At 40.4% G+C, this 15,744-nt stretch overlaps 1 protein-coding gene across 2 annotated transcripts in view; it reads right to left on the reverse strand.

Annotated features, from left to right (window-relative positions):
- The window catches only part of birc6 (baculoviral IAP repeat containing 6), a 114,129-nt gene that overhangs the window by 96,368 nt on the left and 2,017 nt on the right, over positions 1-15,744 (reverse strand). Inside the window, exons 2-8 of one of the 2 annotated variants that reach the window (XM_047352390.1) lie at positions 7,494-7,675; positions 6,808-6,945; positions 5,111-5,304; positions 4,427-4,538; positions 2,381-2,463; positions 2,075-2,300; positions 1,805-1,974 (exon numbers count right to left, since the gene is read on the reverse strand). In XM_047352390.1, coding sequence (XP_047208346.1) covers positions 1,805-1,974; positions 2,075-2,300; positions 2,381-2,463; positions 4,427-4,538; positions 5,111-5,304; positions 6,808-6,945; positions 7,494-7,675 — 1,105 coding nt within the window. Of the gene's footprint in view, positions 1-1,804; positions 1,975-2,074; positions 2,301-2,380; positions 2,464-4,426; positions 4,539-5,110; positions 5,305-6,807; positions 6,946-7,493; positions 7,676-15,744 lie in introns of those variants that run through there. The other variant, XM_047352389.1, reaches the window with a different exon arrangement.

Genomic DNA, 15,744 nt, shown 5'->3' on the forward strand with positions numbered 1-15,744 from the left:
GCACTCTTTTTTGGCACTAGTGGCCTTTATTGACAGTTACCAGACAGAAAATAGAGAGAAGGGGAGAAGACATGCAATAAAGATCTTAAGGTCGAGATTTGAACCCAAAACGGCAGCATCAAGGACTGCAGCCTCTGTAATCAACCCCGCTCTAGCACTACAACACGCAGCAGCCCTGGAACAAACACTCTTGTCTAAATCCTGGTACACAAGAAAAGTGAGGCAGCTTGGTAAAACTAAGCCTGAGAAGAGGGTGGATTTCTCTTCACCCACCAGAAACTGCCTCTGTTCAAAACACTTTGGTACACAGGATTATAATAGATTTGGAATCTAATGAGGGCTGAGGACACACCTGTTAGTGCAAAGACGGAAAGCTTCTGACTTGACCAGACCATCAAGGCAATAGCTGTTGTTTGTCAGCATAAAGCTTCTCAAGTTAGATAATGTATTGTTATACAGCGGTTTTCACTTTTTATGTCCTGTCAGGTCAAAACTTCTATTGATGTCCAAGTAACGTTATTAAATCAAGCCAATATGTGTTCTCTCCAACACATTATAACTAGCTGAAGCAGTGATATGGTTTCTTTTCTCAGTGTCTGAGGAAAATGAATGATTGTTTCAGTTTTTCACTCCCCTTCTCATAAAAACATGTTTTAAAGTAGCTTGAGGGGACTTTTTGGGGCCAAACAACATGGGATGAAATCTGCTTTACATATACATACAATAATCTTAGACATACAGTTGGTTGGAAATGTATGACAGATACTGTCAAACCCCATTTTAACAGCTAAATACTGCAACAATACTGCAGCAGATACTTTTTGACCCAATTTTAACAGCTATATCACTGTGGTGCAGTTAAATATCCACAATAAAACACACACTGACAAAAAATGGAGTCTTTCAGTTGCTTTCACTCACCTCTGCTGTGTTGGGCACAGCTCACTAATAAAAAGTATTCCAACATAGCATAGAACAAAGCAATCCTTGCAACCACTCATGCATACCTGAATAACAATAGTGGTCAGAAGTGGAGCAGAAATTGCATTTACCTGAATGCTACCAGTTTTTTTTTTTTTTTAAATTACAATTTTTGTCACAAGCAGCCATTGTGGCTGATTACATGCCCACTGGGCTCAGCACGAAGCATTTGTGAATAGTTAGAAGGTTGACTTTTAGCTTGCCAAGCTACTACCTTTTAAACATCTGACCACCAAACAGTTGCATTTGAAAGTTCCCAGGGCTTTGACACATTTTGGCAGGGCAGTTATTTCCTACCACGCACACTGGTCATGGAAAAAAGTTCGTAAACTAACATCCATCGTTGATTTCAACAGTATATTTTATATAGTTTGGATTTTAGCTGTCTTGATCAGGTCTCCCCTTGTTAGAGATTTCTGATCTCAACTGGACCTTATGGATAAATAAAAAGGTATAATAATGATAAAAATCTAATAAAAAGATGCCTGAGGATGACGTTCCATACTCAACATCATCGGTAACTGTCAGCTGTCTGCCCGTCTGCCTTGAGCTTGGTTTCTTTCTTTTATGCTTTTTTTTTTTAAAGAAAATTAAATTCTTAAACAAAATGGGTCAATGACCTCTCATATTCATCCTTATAAACCTGCTTGCATTGTAACCTGTTCCTCGAGAATTTGTCGAGTAGTGGCAGTTTAAAGTTGACTAGATACGTTCAAAACTCCGCAGAAGAACTAAGGACATTCTCAAGATCTGAAGGGGGTTTGTTTTAACAATTTGTGACTCCATGTCTGTGTCTAATATTATAGACAAGTGTATCCTCTACCTGTCTCCCTCTAGCTTGGGTAGGTCAGAGCAGGAAGATGACTCCTCCAACCAAGTGAGAGTTGGCCTTCGAGACTCCGTCAGCACCTGCTGACCCTGCTCACCACTGCACAGGATCAGCTGCCGGAGGATGGCTGGATCGTACGGGTTCACGTCAAACTTTAGGTGCACCTGATGAGCACAAAACTGCTCTCTTAATCGACAACCGCGCCTAAAACAGTAGAAAAAGGCCCAAACTCAGTCCCATCCATTAGAAGCTAGCAGCTCTTACCTTCATCATTTTAGAGACATCCCAGATGCAGATCTTGCCCCTCTTTGTGGCAGCAGCTAAAAACTGTGGGCAGCTGCCAAAGCCATAGCAGGCGATCTTGTCTGAACTGTCAGAACTATTGGGGAATTGAGCGGGGCTGGTCGCCAATGTTACTGACAGAGGAACATTCTGTGTATGCTCTCCCTTCACAAAGGGACAGTTGGGAGAATGTCTCTCGTGTTCAGACCTGGGGGAATAAGGGAAGGCTGTTAGGCAAGTATTCCACGAGATAAATGTGCATTAAAATACTAATGCTACTCTATTCACCAGGGCTCATCCGTAGGTTCCCAACAGACCAGACACACACTGCAGGTGAAACACATAGCTCTGTCATCCCCTGTTGAGGCAGGCTGTGGACAGAAAGTAAGATGGGCAATAAAATTTGTCAACAATTATGTTTTATCATAGCTTTCTTTTATAAAAACAGACACAGCACTGATATTACCTGGTGATGTTTGCTCAAATTTAGCTTTGCTACTGTCATCCAACATGCAAAGATGCAAACGGTGAGCATAGAGTGGGAGAGGTGAGGCCATGTTTCTTCCTCTAACTCCAAAAGTAGGTACTAAAATAAAACCCTCTGTCCAAACCTGTCTTTCAGTACCCCCTTTGCTGCACCAATAGAAAAGCTGTTGATCAGCAAATGTGTGTACAAACCTGACTACACACTTCTGCAAAACTATGGATGCACTAGTAATTCCAAAAGAATAATCTTTATTCCAGATAAACCTTCCATTGTCAACAACTAAAAGTCACGTTGACCTTTCCCATGAAGCATACAGCTGCAGGCACCGTTCTTAGGTCCCGACCACTACCAGGCCTTTTCCTGTTTGTAAATTCTTTAGTGTCATATTATACATTATTCACACATTATTAGTCTTTGTGCTGTTGTAATGTGGAAGAGAACTTGGCCAAGATTTTCTCTGCACATTTGTTAATCAGAAGTAACATCATTCACAAACCGGAAAGGGTTTCAGACTGTGGGTCCTTTGAGTGATGCTGGGTCTCACAGTGGTGCTGAGTGTCTGCAGCTATATACTATTGACGTTCCCTGTCTGGGTGTAGTGTGGCATTCATCTCAGCAATACATTTCCCCAGTTTTCCTGCATTCAGTGATTCAAATAAAAGTCAAACTGATATCTGCATCTGGTTCTGCTGGTTAGATAAGATGGACCTGAGATGGATCTGTTCTGCTGCTGTCTTTGCTTTGCTTTGTATTGCATCACTATGTCACACTTGTTCCATGATCCCAGCTTACCTTTACAGTGCATTATTTTTATGGCTCTCTTGATGCCTAGATGGAATCAAAGGTGTAACGGGTGGAGTAACTTCAAAGCTCCATTCAGTGTTCGGACGTTTTAGCTAGAGCTGCTAAATTAGGAAAACACACGATATTTGATCATATCTGTAAATGTTATTTCAATTTTACTTGTGATAAATGGTGTTGATGTCTTTCTACTTTGTGTTCATATCAAACATAGACCCCAGATAATGAGCAGTCTATTCACCTACTTTAGAAAAAAACAATGATATAACAATGCTTTGTACTAGATTGTGAAGTCCTACTTTCAGCTGATCATGAGGGTAAAAAACATGTGTAGATGACAGTTAAAAGCAGTTAAAGGCCGACACAAGGGAACGATCGAACAACATGAAACTAGGCTTTGTTTGCTTGAATATACAAGTTGTCTTGTGATAATGGAAAACTTTTAGACAGCTATACTTGAAAATGTTTCTTCCATTCTTATTCACATTGAAGGCAGGACACTCATCACAGCTGATCTTCTCTAGGTTATAGTTTAAGCCTGTAGCACTTCTGATTCCTTTTAATAGATGAGCTTTATGCTAACCCTCATCAAATGGACTTCGACACCTCATGAAGCACGTTGAAAGTCGATTAACAGGTGATGAACAGTGCATCTGGATTATTTCTTTGTGTCGTTATTCCCCTTCACATTTCAGTGACTCTATGTTCCAGGTTTGCACATAACCTGTGTTGAATCTTGAAGTAGAATCCGCTTGTTGATCTCACTGTAGAAAGTACTTGTGTTTTCATCGTGTGCTGCGTTCATGAAAAAGTCAGCTTTCTATGGTTCAGAAAATGTTTTATTAATTTACTCCAGACAGCAGTGTTTGATGGAACTAAATTTGCATGAAGACTTTTGGTCATTTTTTGGTGTTACCATTACCAAGAATAACTTACCACCCCAGGTTGATTCTTTGTTCTGTCATTTCACTACATGCTAATTTTGAGAAAAAGTTAATATAGTTAAATATGACTGCCTGTTAGCAAAGACCTACTTAAGAACATACCTGGTGATAAAACCCTGCTTGAGCCATTGGATCAGGCTGAGCCCATCTGTAACCAGCATGTGGCCATGATGTAAACGTCTCCCGCCTGTTGGCCTCACTGTACATCAGGGATCTGTGGAAAGCAACACTTTTAGGAAGCAAACTGAATTTTGAATGGTGGTCTGGATACTAGCCCTGCATCTGTTTTACAGTAAAGAGTAAGTAAATTCTCTTCATATTTTCAACACACCCTGAAATCCTCTTAAATTTGAAATAATTTGGAACCTTAACTAATCAGATCTCAAGGCAAATGTTTCGCAAATAATGCCCCTTTTCCACTAGTCCATATTCAGTGCAATCCGGCAAAGCTCTCAATAGCAGTCTAGCTATTGAAGTTCCCACCTACCTTGAGATGGTACTTAATTGTAATGGAAAACAAACCAAAGCTTGTTGAGCTGACCCGACCTCAATAGAGTAGGTACTAATGGAAAAGAGGCATAACATTACATAGAAAAACAGAGATCCAAAGAATTTATGTCACATTAACAGATCATGGGGACTGAAACATTTTAACAGTGCTAAACAGTTAAATAGCATTTCATGAAAAACCGTCAATAAACCAACACTGTTTAAGACCTGAAACAAGCTAATTCTTTTGTAACATATCAACATAGACTCATAATGTGAGAAAGTGGTTGCCCCAACCTATCTACAGAGCGTCCGGGGCCCACACCAAGCTCAGGCCTGGCGCTTGACAAGAGGTAGGAGAGCCTGTCCATGATGGAGGAGGCTACAGACAAGGCAGCTACGTTCAGGTTAATCTTCTTCAGCTCACTGACGATGGCACCAGCCACAAGCTTCAGCACATGATGAGGGAGATGGAACGTGACCGTTGCCCACTGAAAGAATAGTGGAGAAGCAGTTAGAAGAAGCTAATCAAAGTGACCACAATAACAGTGTTCATAAACAAAATGCAACCATATTAGCTAATCTAACAATCTAATTTATTAGGTTTAAACAAGGAGACGAGCGCCTGCTAATGTAGCTGCATGTGTCAGAAACTTAAGATACAAGCAAGGTACATTTGACAGCAGCCTCAGCCTTTTCTCATTACTTAGCCCCATGATCTTACATGGTTTCCTGAAGTGGCTACATTCAATCCTTTCCAAATACAACCTAGGACTCTAAACACCATCATTGTTCTTCAGAAGCCAGTGTTTGATGAGACTGGAAAACTATTACAGTGATTTTTATTCCCTCATTTCATTAAGATATTTGACAGTCAACAAATACAACCTGCCAATCAGAATCAGAATCAGCTTTATTGCCAAGTTCGTACATTCAAACAAGGAATTTGACTCGGGTACACTTTGCTCTCTGGGTTTTGTTTTTGCAATAAAGAATATACCTATATACAATATACAAATATACACATATATAAATAAAAAGGTGCATTTGCAACATCTGTATGTTTTGCCAACTAAACATGTGCACTTTTATAACAAAACTGAAAATGATTAAACAGACTGGATGATTAAAACTTTGTGTAGAAAGTTTATACCCACTTCTTTAAGAGGTTTATCGTTGATATCAAAACGAGAAATCTTTCTTTAATATTTTCTAATCTCAACCTGAAAATGTATTGCTGTGTGTGTGGGACAGTACAGCATTTCACTTCTTTGGTCCTCACCTGACAAACTGAAATATCCCTCATTATAGAAAGCTTTCATTTCCAAAAACATAAATGAAATCCTAAATCATAACTTAGATTCTAGATATGTTTGTAAAGTACAATGGAAAATTCAATAAAGATGAAAAATATACAGCTACAATGAACACAATGACACTAAAACTAAAGAAAATGAAAACATTTTTTCAGTCCTCTATATTCATTATAAGTACAAATATGCTGAAATGTTGAAGTGAGAAGCTCCATCTGATTGCTAAAGAATAGTGTGAATATACAGAAACGGATCAGTATCTGTCACATCTGCATACACTAACTAATTCAAATACTAAAAACATCTCTAAACATAAAGATATCACAGAAACGTTGTTTCTGTTCTAAACACCAGCAGTTGTCCTTCTTCAAAACCAGCACAATAAGTGTTTAGCTAGCATAAAACCATATTCATTGGTTAACAACACACACAATCCTGAAAGAGCTTTATAGTTTCAAGATAAGACCTTTAGGTTAAGGCAAAAAACACATTCTGGAAGCCATAGTTGAAATGCGGCTTTACTTTAAGGATTTTCACACATGTTTCGCAGGGTGCCAATAAATGTGGCAAACACTGTATATGATACAGTAAAGAAAAAGGAGGCGAATGACATTTCTAGTAGTATTCTCTGCATTCTTTGCAGAACGTTACAAACAATGTGGTTTGTTCTCACTAGCTTACCTTAGCTACTTTATGATTGGCCGCAGTCTCATGTGAGGTATTCTTCAGACCTTCTTTGAGCTGGCTGATAAAAAGTTCATAGCCCTCAGTGTTGGACACGTCGACCTTATCCTGACATGCTGACAACATTTGCTGTGCCTAAACAAACAAAAACATTTCTGTTGATTTCAAGATCCAAACATCAACAAAGCTAGAAAATGAACCTGCCCTCTTTTCTCATTTCTGGTTTCCAACAGAAATTAATCACTTCTTGATACATTTCCTAAATAAATTGTGGGAAATTAGCAAATTATTTGACTCTAAATTGTAATGGTTTTACTTTGAGCTACTTGCTATTGCAGCATTGCTGTAATATAATGGACATTTTATGAAAAGAAACAATATTTAGCTAAAAAGGTTATGGTAGTATTATCGCCTTTGATATAAGACCAGGAGTCCTTATTTTAGGCCTCATTCAATAAGCTTAAAACAGCTTCTATTTAAATGTCTGTTCTCACATTTAAACAAAATCCTATTGGATTGCAAATATGGTCTGCTTCCCTTCAAAATGATGTTTCTGCTCTGAGATTTAATGTTTCTCCTACAAGTACTCTAAAGAAACGTATTGTTTGGATCAAAAAATCTGAGTTCAACCTTAAGGGACAACCACGACATTAAGTACTTCCTGTCCGAACATGTACTCTTACCTCTGTGACCGGCAGCTCCAACTGAACCATGTCCTCCGGCTTGGTGACAGGAGGTTGGAGGGCTGTGTCCAGCAGCAGGATGCCATTCAAGTCCTTCCTGCATCCTACAGTGTAGTCATCCACAAAAAGCACTTTGTCAACTGCAGGAAAGTACTGGCACCTGACACGGCCGCCTGGTTTAGCTAGGACATAATAATTAATGAGTTAGTTTTCTACATTTTAACTGGAATCTCCCTGCCTTGCCTGATATAATGCGGCAGCCACCACCCCCTACTGTTTTTGTTTTGCCTTAAGGTTTTACCACAACAATGTCCCAGAGAGGCCACAGGTACCCTGGTTCGAATCCCACAGCCTGCCACTCTGGCTCCCTGAGCAAGACCCTTAGCCCTGAATGCTTCCTGGGTGCTGCTAAATGGCAGCCCCCTGCTCCCAAAGGGATGGGTTAAATGCAGAGGATAATTTCGTTGGAATGCACAATTACAATGACAAATAAAGATTATCATTATTATTAATATCAAACAGCTTCATAACATTAAAACCTGTTACACTGTAATTCAAATATACTGTATGTAAACATCTTACATGGTTACATTCCACCCAGAAAAAAAGTGCTCAGACAGTTTTGAATTTCCTGGTAAATGAGAGATTTCTTCCTTCAGCTAACTTTCCAGACAAGAGGAAGGATCATGGAGGCGTGAGGAAACGGGTCCATCAGTCCTGTTCCCACTATCCAACCTCAGTGAGTTCACAGACTGTTACGGTTTATTTTCAGTGTTCTTTTGGTGTGTTTCAACATGCCCTTTCAGATAGTAGTTTAACTAAAACACAAGCCCCACTATCAATCACACCATGAACACAGTTTCATAGAAGAACCGCTGTGTTCACAGGGCTCAGTAAGCAGGTGGGATCAGGGCTCCAAAGGAACGTGGCACAGAACTCAGAAGCATTCACCTGAGCAGTATACATAAGATGTACATTCATATTCAATAAATTAGAAATATGAATGAAAAGTTGTTTTAATTCAGTAACTTGATTCAACAAGTAAGCTCATTATATAGTCTTTATTTGTGTGAATTAGGATGATTTTCTGCTCACAGCTAATGAAAACACAGCATTTAGAATTAGAATATTACATCAGACCAGTAAAAACATTTTGAAACTATGTTTTATACCCGTTTAAAGGTTGCTATTTTAAAAGGAACTTTTAATCTGACCAAGCAGCCTCATTGGAAGGTATGCTGTAATTTATTTAATATGACTGTTGGGTATATAGCCAACACCAGATAAATTCTGACTGAGCTCTCCGTCACCAACCTGGTGCTGGCTGTCAAAATGAATTCAGTGCTTTAAAAGAAAGTCTAACTTTTCCACCAAAGAGGTTCCAGTTCTTAACTGAAGCTGGTGATAGAACCAGTTTTTAATCAGTTCTGTTAAAGAACCAGTTTGCTGTGAGCCAAGTCGGAGCCATGTCATTATTAACGTCTCTCTTATTTATTGGTTGATCCTCATGTTTTACTGTGTTTTTGTGAAGGATTGTAGTGCATGCATACAATGTCACTGCACAAATGTTATTTATTTCAGTATCCCTGCTAATAGATGCTACTATATCCCCACCTATTAACACTGATCTAAACAAGCTTCACTATCCTGATCGGCTGATCTCTCATCCACAGCAGCAGCACTGGAAAACGAGAGCCAAACAGGATTTAACGCCAACTGAGATGTCAGAACACAAACAGCGTCAATGAACCGAGCCGGAATTAACGTATTCAGAGGACAATCACCAGCTGTGAGCAGCCCACTGACACTTAAACTCCATGAAGGGTCATTTCAAAATAAAGTTCTGGAAGATAAGAGACAGTAAGTTTATGCTGTTCTTACTTGTTTAGAAGGGCCTTTGACTGTACTATCTAAACATTATTAAGTTTTCAGTCCAACTTTCCTTTCATTTTCTTATCGATCGTTTTATCAATAATTTTTATTTTACCTAATCTTTTTTTTGTCTTTAATTATTTAATTACCTTTATGCCACTGCAATGCACTTTTCCTAATATGTCTCTCTCTTTTTTCATGTACAGCACTTTGAATTGTCTTGCTGCTGAAAAGTGCTACATAAATAAACTTGCCTTGCTTGTCTGTAAGCTGACGTTTTATTCTCCTTCAAGCGTGGTGTTTTTAATGTTTTTACTGTTTTCACCGTTTATATTTGACAGATACAAAAGTAAACTACACTCCAGAGCTCTATGCATAGCATTCACAACGTTCTGAGTGGCTGCTTTCCTCCATGATCCTCCCATAAATCCTGACCTTTCCTCTGGCCGAGCTGGGGCTGGAGCACAGAACCTGTGGGGCTGGGATAGCTCCAATTTTTCAGGGCTAGAGCCCGGGCTTTGTCTCAGTGGAAACACAAAAAACTGGTGCTTAATAAGCATTCCTTTCACAATGAGCTGTTTTAGGGATCTCTCATTTTTATGCAAATTAGCTGTATCCGGCCACACCCCCAACCAGCACTTCATACACTTCATTTTATTTCAAAGCTAATATTTAGTTTGAATGTTTTCACATTATATTTGGTGTTTATCATTAGTGCGTTAACCTATTTGTTATATTTAATGGTACAGTCGGATTTTTTCACTTCTATTTCACTTTTTTCTCTTCCATTTTGTTACTTTCTGCCCTTTGTTTTGTTTGAATATTACAAACAGCACTAAAATGCTATTAACACACACAACACTTGTAGTACAGAGCCACATGGGTATTTCATATTTATATTTTGATATTTTATACATAATTTTGTGAAAATATAGCCAAAAATATTTTTTGCATGAACATATCTTGTTTGGACCAGCTCTACATCCTCTACAGGGTACTCGAGGGTTCATGGGAGTTTGCCCAACCGGGTCACATATGTTTTGTGGACCTGGAGAAAGCATTTGACTGTGTCCCTCGTGGTGCCCTGTGGGGGGTGCTCCAGGAGTATGGAGTCAGAGGCCCTTTATTAGGGGCCATCCGGTCTCTGTACAAGAGGAGCAGGAGTTTGGTCCGCATTGCCGGCACTAAGTCGGACCTGTTCCCGGTGCATGTTGGACTCCAGCAGGACTGCCCTTTGTCACCGGTCCTGTTCATAACTTTTATGGACAGGATTTCTAGGCACAGCCAAGGGCCGGAAGGGGTCTGGTTTGGGGACCAGTGGATTTCGTCTCTTCTTTTTGCGGATGACGTGGTTCTGCTGGCCCCCTCTAGCCAAGACCTACAGCATGCGCTGTGGCGGTTCGCAGCCGAGTGTGAAGCGGCTGGGATAAAGATCAGTTCCTCCATGTCCGAGGCCATGGTTCTCGACCGGAAAAGGGTGGCTTGTCCTCTTCAGGTTGGAGGGGAGTTCCTGCCTCTAGTGGAGGAGTTTAAGTATCTCGGGGTCTTGTTCATGAGTGAGGGAAGAATGGAGCGGGAGATCGACAGACGGATCGGTGCGGCTGCCACAGTAATGGGGGCACTGTGCCGGTCCGTTGTGGTGCAAAGAGAGCTGAGCCGAAAAGCGAAGCTCTCAATTTACCGGTCGGTCTACGTTCCTACCCTCACCTATGGCCATGAGCTTTGGGTCATGACCGAAAGAACGAGATCCCGGTTACAAGCGGCTGAAATGAGCTTCATCCGTAGGGTGTCCGGGCACTCCCTTAGAGATAGGGTGAGAAGCTCGGCCATCCGGGAGGGGCTCGGAGTAGAGCCGCTGCTCCTCCACATCGAGAGGAGCCAGTTGAGGTGGCTCGGGCATCTATACCAGATGCTACCTGGATGCCTCCCTCGGGTGGTGTTCCAGGCACGTCCCACCAGGAGGAGAAGGCCCAGGGGATTGCCCAGGACACGCTGGAGGGACTATGTCTCTCGGCTGGCCTGGGAACGCCTTGGGCTCCCCCTGGAGGAGCTGGAGGAAGTGTCTGGGGAGAGGGACGTCTGGGCGTCTCTGCTGAGTCTGCTGCCCGCTGCCCCCGCGACCCGGTCCCGGATAAAGCGGAAGACAACGAGTACGAGAGATCTTGTTTATATTTCAAACCTTTTAAATAAAAATATGAATCTTACTCAATATGGATGATTCAACTTTTTTGTGAATTAGATCCACATATGCCAGGTTTCCCAAAATTTATTTATTTAAGACTATATTAGGGATAAAACTGCTTGTTCTTTGAAATATGTACATTTTACAAATGGATCATTTCAAAAGCCTTATTGAAGTGAACGGATCCTGAAGATTCTTTTCCTTCACAGAGCTGTAAGTCTCATCACTACTATTCTGCCATACAGTCTAACCCCCAGGTCTCATTGACATTATGGATCTGTGACTAACTCTTCTCAAAAAGACTCTGCCAGTGACTTCAAAGACCCTTTTGACAAAATTCAAGGATCCCTTGGGAAGGCAGGATCTAGCAACTGCTTCAAACCTAAAATCAAAAGTGTAAACCAAAAATGTAAAAAATTCGACCACTGCAGCATCTTAAAGTGCCTGTGACACACCTTTCCCACAAATGTAGAAATTGAAAGAAAACATCTTAATATTGAAGAAATTGGGCTGTAATTGACATATTAGGATGAAAGATGTGATAAAAGACAAATGGTGAAACTGTGCATTGCTGGTGGTGGCAGCAATACTACGACAGCAGCCGTTAGTCTGCACTAATTTCCTGAAGTGAAGAGGATCAGAGCTGCCTGGATCAGAGCCGTAAAACTGAGGGACAGATGGGCTTGTCCCACCAAGCACAGCCAGTTGTGATCAGAGGACTAGTCAGCAACCCGCTATAAAAAAAACCTGATGATGTCAGAGGTTGTGATATATTCCAGACGAAGGAGAATGTTGAAGCAGAGTCAATAGCGATGCTGTTCAGAGCATCTGATGGGAAAGATCGCCAAAGGAAAGGTTCTTGTTGCTGTTGCTAGGTAAGAAAACATCCATGTCACAAAAGTACATTTAGATATGGGCAGTTATTGTTAATAATTACAAATCCAAATTATTTTAATAATAATAATAATAATCCAAAATTATCTTGTATCTTATATAGATAAATGACACGTGCATACGATATATTTAAATAAATGTTTCAATAAAGATTCTAATATAAAGTAAAAAAAATGACACCAGGTAGCGTCTTCAGATCTTGAATCATCCCTTGTGTCTGCTGCTGCTGCTCCATGCTGATCACTTTGTCTCCGGTTGTTTAACTCGGTGCCGTATTTACTGTAACCTTGGATTTACACTGGATCTGTTCCGGTCCAGTCCCCTGTGAAGCCCGGAAGTTCTCCAAGAACCATACGCCCATTACACAATAAAAGCCAGTGATAAATGCGGTAGTAAGTCCAGAACGACTCATTCTGTGGAAGTTAAACCAGTTAAACTGCTTTATTTTCATTTCATGCATCCAGATATTTTCATGTGTTTTGTTCTACAATGGGTGAGTTCACTGAGTGCAGCAAAGCTATATTTGTTGCTTAGTTTGGTGCATTTAATATTTAATTGTTCGGTTTATAATACCTTAGTTAACTCAGTAACTGATCTAATTGATCTCATGGAAACAACTGCTAATATATACATATATAAATATATGTGTGTATTTATTAATATAGCGAGATCTATGCTTTAGTGAATTATTTTGAAAATCCGGATGTTGTGCTCATTCTCAATAATCCAATTTACATTAACCATAACAAAGAGGTTCTGACCAATAAGCAAATATACATGAAAAACTATAAAGCTAAACAGTGATGCTGTTTAACTTTATTTCTGCTTTTTTACAAATGCATGCATCTACAGGTCCTTCTCAAAATATTAGCATATTGTGATAAAGTTCCTTATTTTCCATAATGTCATGATGAAAATTTAACATTCATATATTTTAGATTCATTGCACACTAACTGAAATATTTCAGGTCTTTTATTGTCTTAATACAGATGATTTTGGCATACAGCTCATGAAAACCCAAAATTCCTATCTCACAAAATTAGCATATTTCATCCGACCAATAAAAGAAAAGTGTTTTTAATACAAAAAACATCAACCTTCAAATAATCATGTACAGTTATGCACTCAATACTTGGTCGGGAATCCTTTTGCAGAAATGACTGCTTCAATGCGGCGTGGCATGGAGGCAATCAGCCTGTGGCACTGCTGAGGTCTTATGGAGGCCCAGGATGCTTCGATAGCGGCCTTTAGCTCATCCAGAGTGTTGGGTCTTGAGTCTCTCAACGTTCTCTTCACAATATCCCACAGATTCTCTATGGGGTTCAGGTCAGGAGAGTTGGCAGGCCAATTGAGCACAGTGATACCATGGTCAGTAAACCATTTACCAGTGGTTTTGGCACTGTGAGCAGGTGCCAGGTCATGCTGAAAAATGAAATCTTCATCTCCATAAAGCTTTTCAGCAGATGGAAGCATGAAGTGCTCCAAAATCTCCTGATAGCTAGCTGCATTGACCCCGCCCTTGATAAAACACAGTGGACCAACACCAGCAGCTGACACGGCAACCAGACCATCACTGACTGTGGGTACTTGACACTGGACTTCTGGCATTTTGGCATTTCCTTCTCCCCAGTCTTCCTCCAGACTCTGGCACCTTGATTTCTGAATGACATGCAGAATTTGCTTTCATCTGAAAAAAGTACTTTGGACCACTGAGCAACAGTCCAGTGCTGCTTCTCTGTAGCCCAGGTCAGGCGCTTCTGCCGCTGTTTCTGGTTCAAAAGTGGCTTGACCTGGGGAATGCGGCACCTGTAGCCCATTTCCTGCACACGCCTGTGCACGATGGCTCTGGATGTTTCTACTCCAGACTCAGTCCACTGCTTCCGCAGGTCCCCCAAGGTCTGGAATCGGCCCTTCTCCACAATCTTCCTCAGGGTCCGGTCACCTCTTCTCGTTGTGCAGCGTTTTCTGCCACACTTTTTCCTTCCCACAGACTTCCCACTGAGGTGCCTTGATACAGCACTCTGGGAACAGCCTATTCGTTCAGAAATTTCTTTCTGTGTCTTACCCTCTTGCTTGAGGGTGTCAATAGTGGCCTTCTGGACAGCAGTCAGGTCGGCAGTCTTACCCATGATTGGGGTTTTGAGTGATGAACCAGGCTGGGAGTTTTAAAGGCCTCAGGAATCTTTTGCAGGTGTTTAGAGTTAACTCGTTGATTCAGATGATTAGGTTCATAGCTCGTTTAGAGACCCTTTTAATGATATGCTAATTTTGTGAGATAGGAATTTTGGGTTTTCATGAGCTGTATGCCAAAATCATCCGTATTAAGACAATAAAAGACCTGAAATATTTCAGTTAGTGTGCAATGAATCTAAAATATATGAATGTTAAATTTTCATCATGACATTATGGAAAATAATGAACTTTATCACAATATGCTAATATTTTGAGAAGGACCTGTACTTAAAATAAAAAAGAAAATACAGTTTTAATATTTCCTGTCTCTGAAGTTTTAGCTAAATTTCATCAAGAAATTTGAGGCAGTATGATGATTTCAACCTTAATTTTTAAAATATCAACAGCTGGTAGAAATGCTTTGAAAACGATTGTATATATCATGTTTCAAATGGTCCAAAGGGATTACCAATCAGTCAGTCTACTGTCTACACTGTTAAAGCCCATACATACTGAGCAAGACAAGAGAAATACGTTTTTTTTACTTGAGGATGAAAGAGCAAGAACAATGTTCTAGCTGGCTAGGACATTTTATACTTCACAAAAACTAAAGTGCAGAAGTCCAAGGAAGTCCCACTGCCACTGGCATTTTGTTTTTGCAGCCCTGGGAGAGAGAACGCAGGTTTCTTTTCATGCATTGTATATGTATAGGCTTTACGTAGTAGTTGACACCAACCACTGTTGGAGTTTTATAACCTGCAATAGCTACATATTATACAGCATCTACTAGAGCTGAAAGAAACACAGGTCAAACAGCAGCTCAGGGTTTTCGCCAGCGCATTTCAGCGGGCGCTATGCTTAAAGTTGTCACCCCTACGCTGAAAATTAGGCCAATACGCTCATTTTTTATGAGCGTATCGGCCCTCTGACTGACATCTGGGCTCCTTCTGTGTGGTTTTTATGTCGGCTGTAGCGCATGCGCTGAGTCTGCTCTTACAAGACCCATTCCACTTTTTCCCTTTTCAAACTATTTCATTAAATAATTTTTGTGCGTTGCATTTCAAGTTAACACAGGCCAGTTTTTAGACCCAATGAGTTTTTAGACCCCAGTTAAAGACATGAAATAATCA

Source organism: Girardinichthys multiradiatus, chromosome 22 (assembly GCF_021462225.1).
Source record: "Girardinichthys multiradiatus isolate DD_20200921_A chromosome 22, DD_fGirMul_XY1, whole genome shotgun sequence".
NCBI classification, from domain to species: Eukaryota; Metazoa; Chordata; class Actinopteri; order Cyprinodontiformes; family Goodeidae; genus Girardinichthys; species Girardinichthys multiradiatus.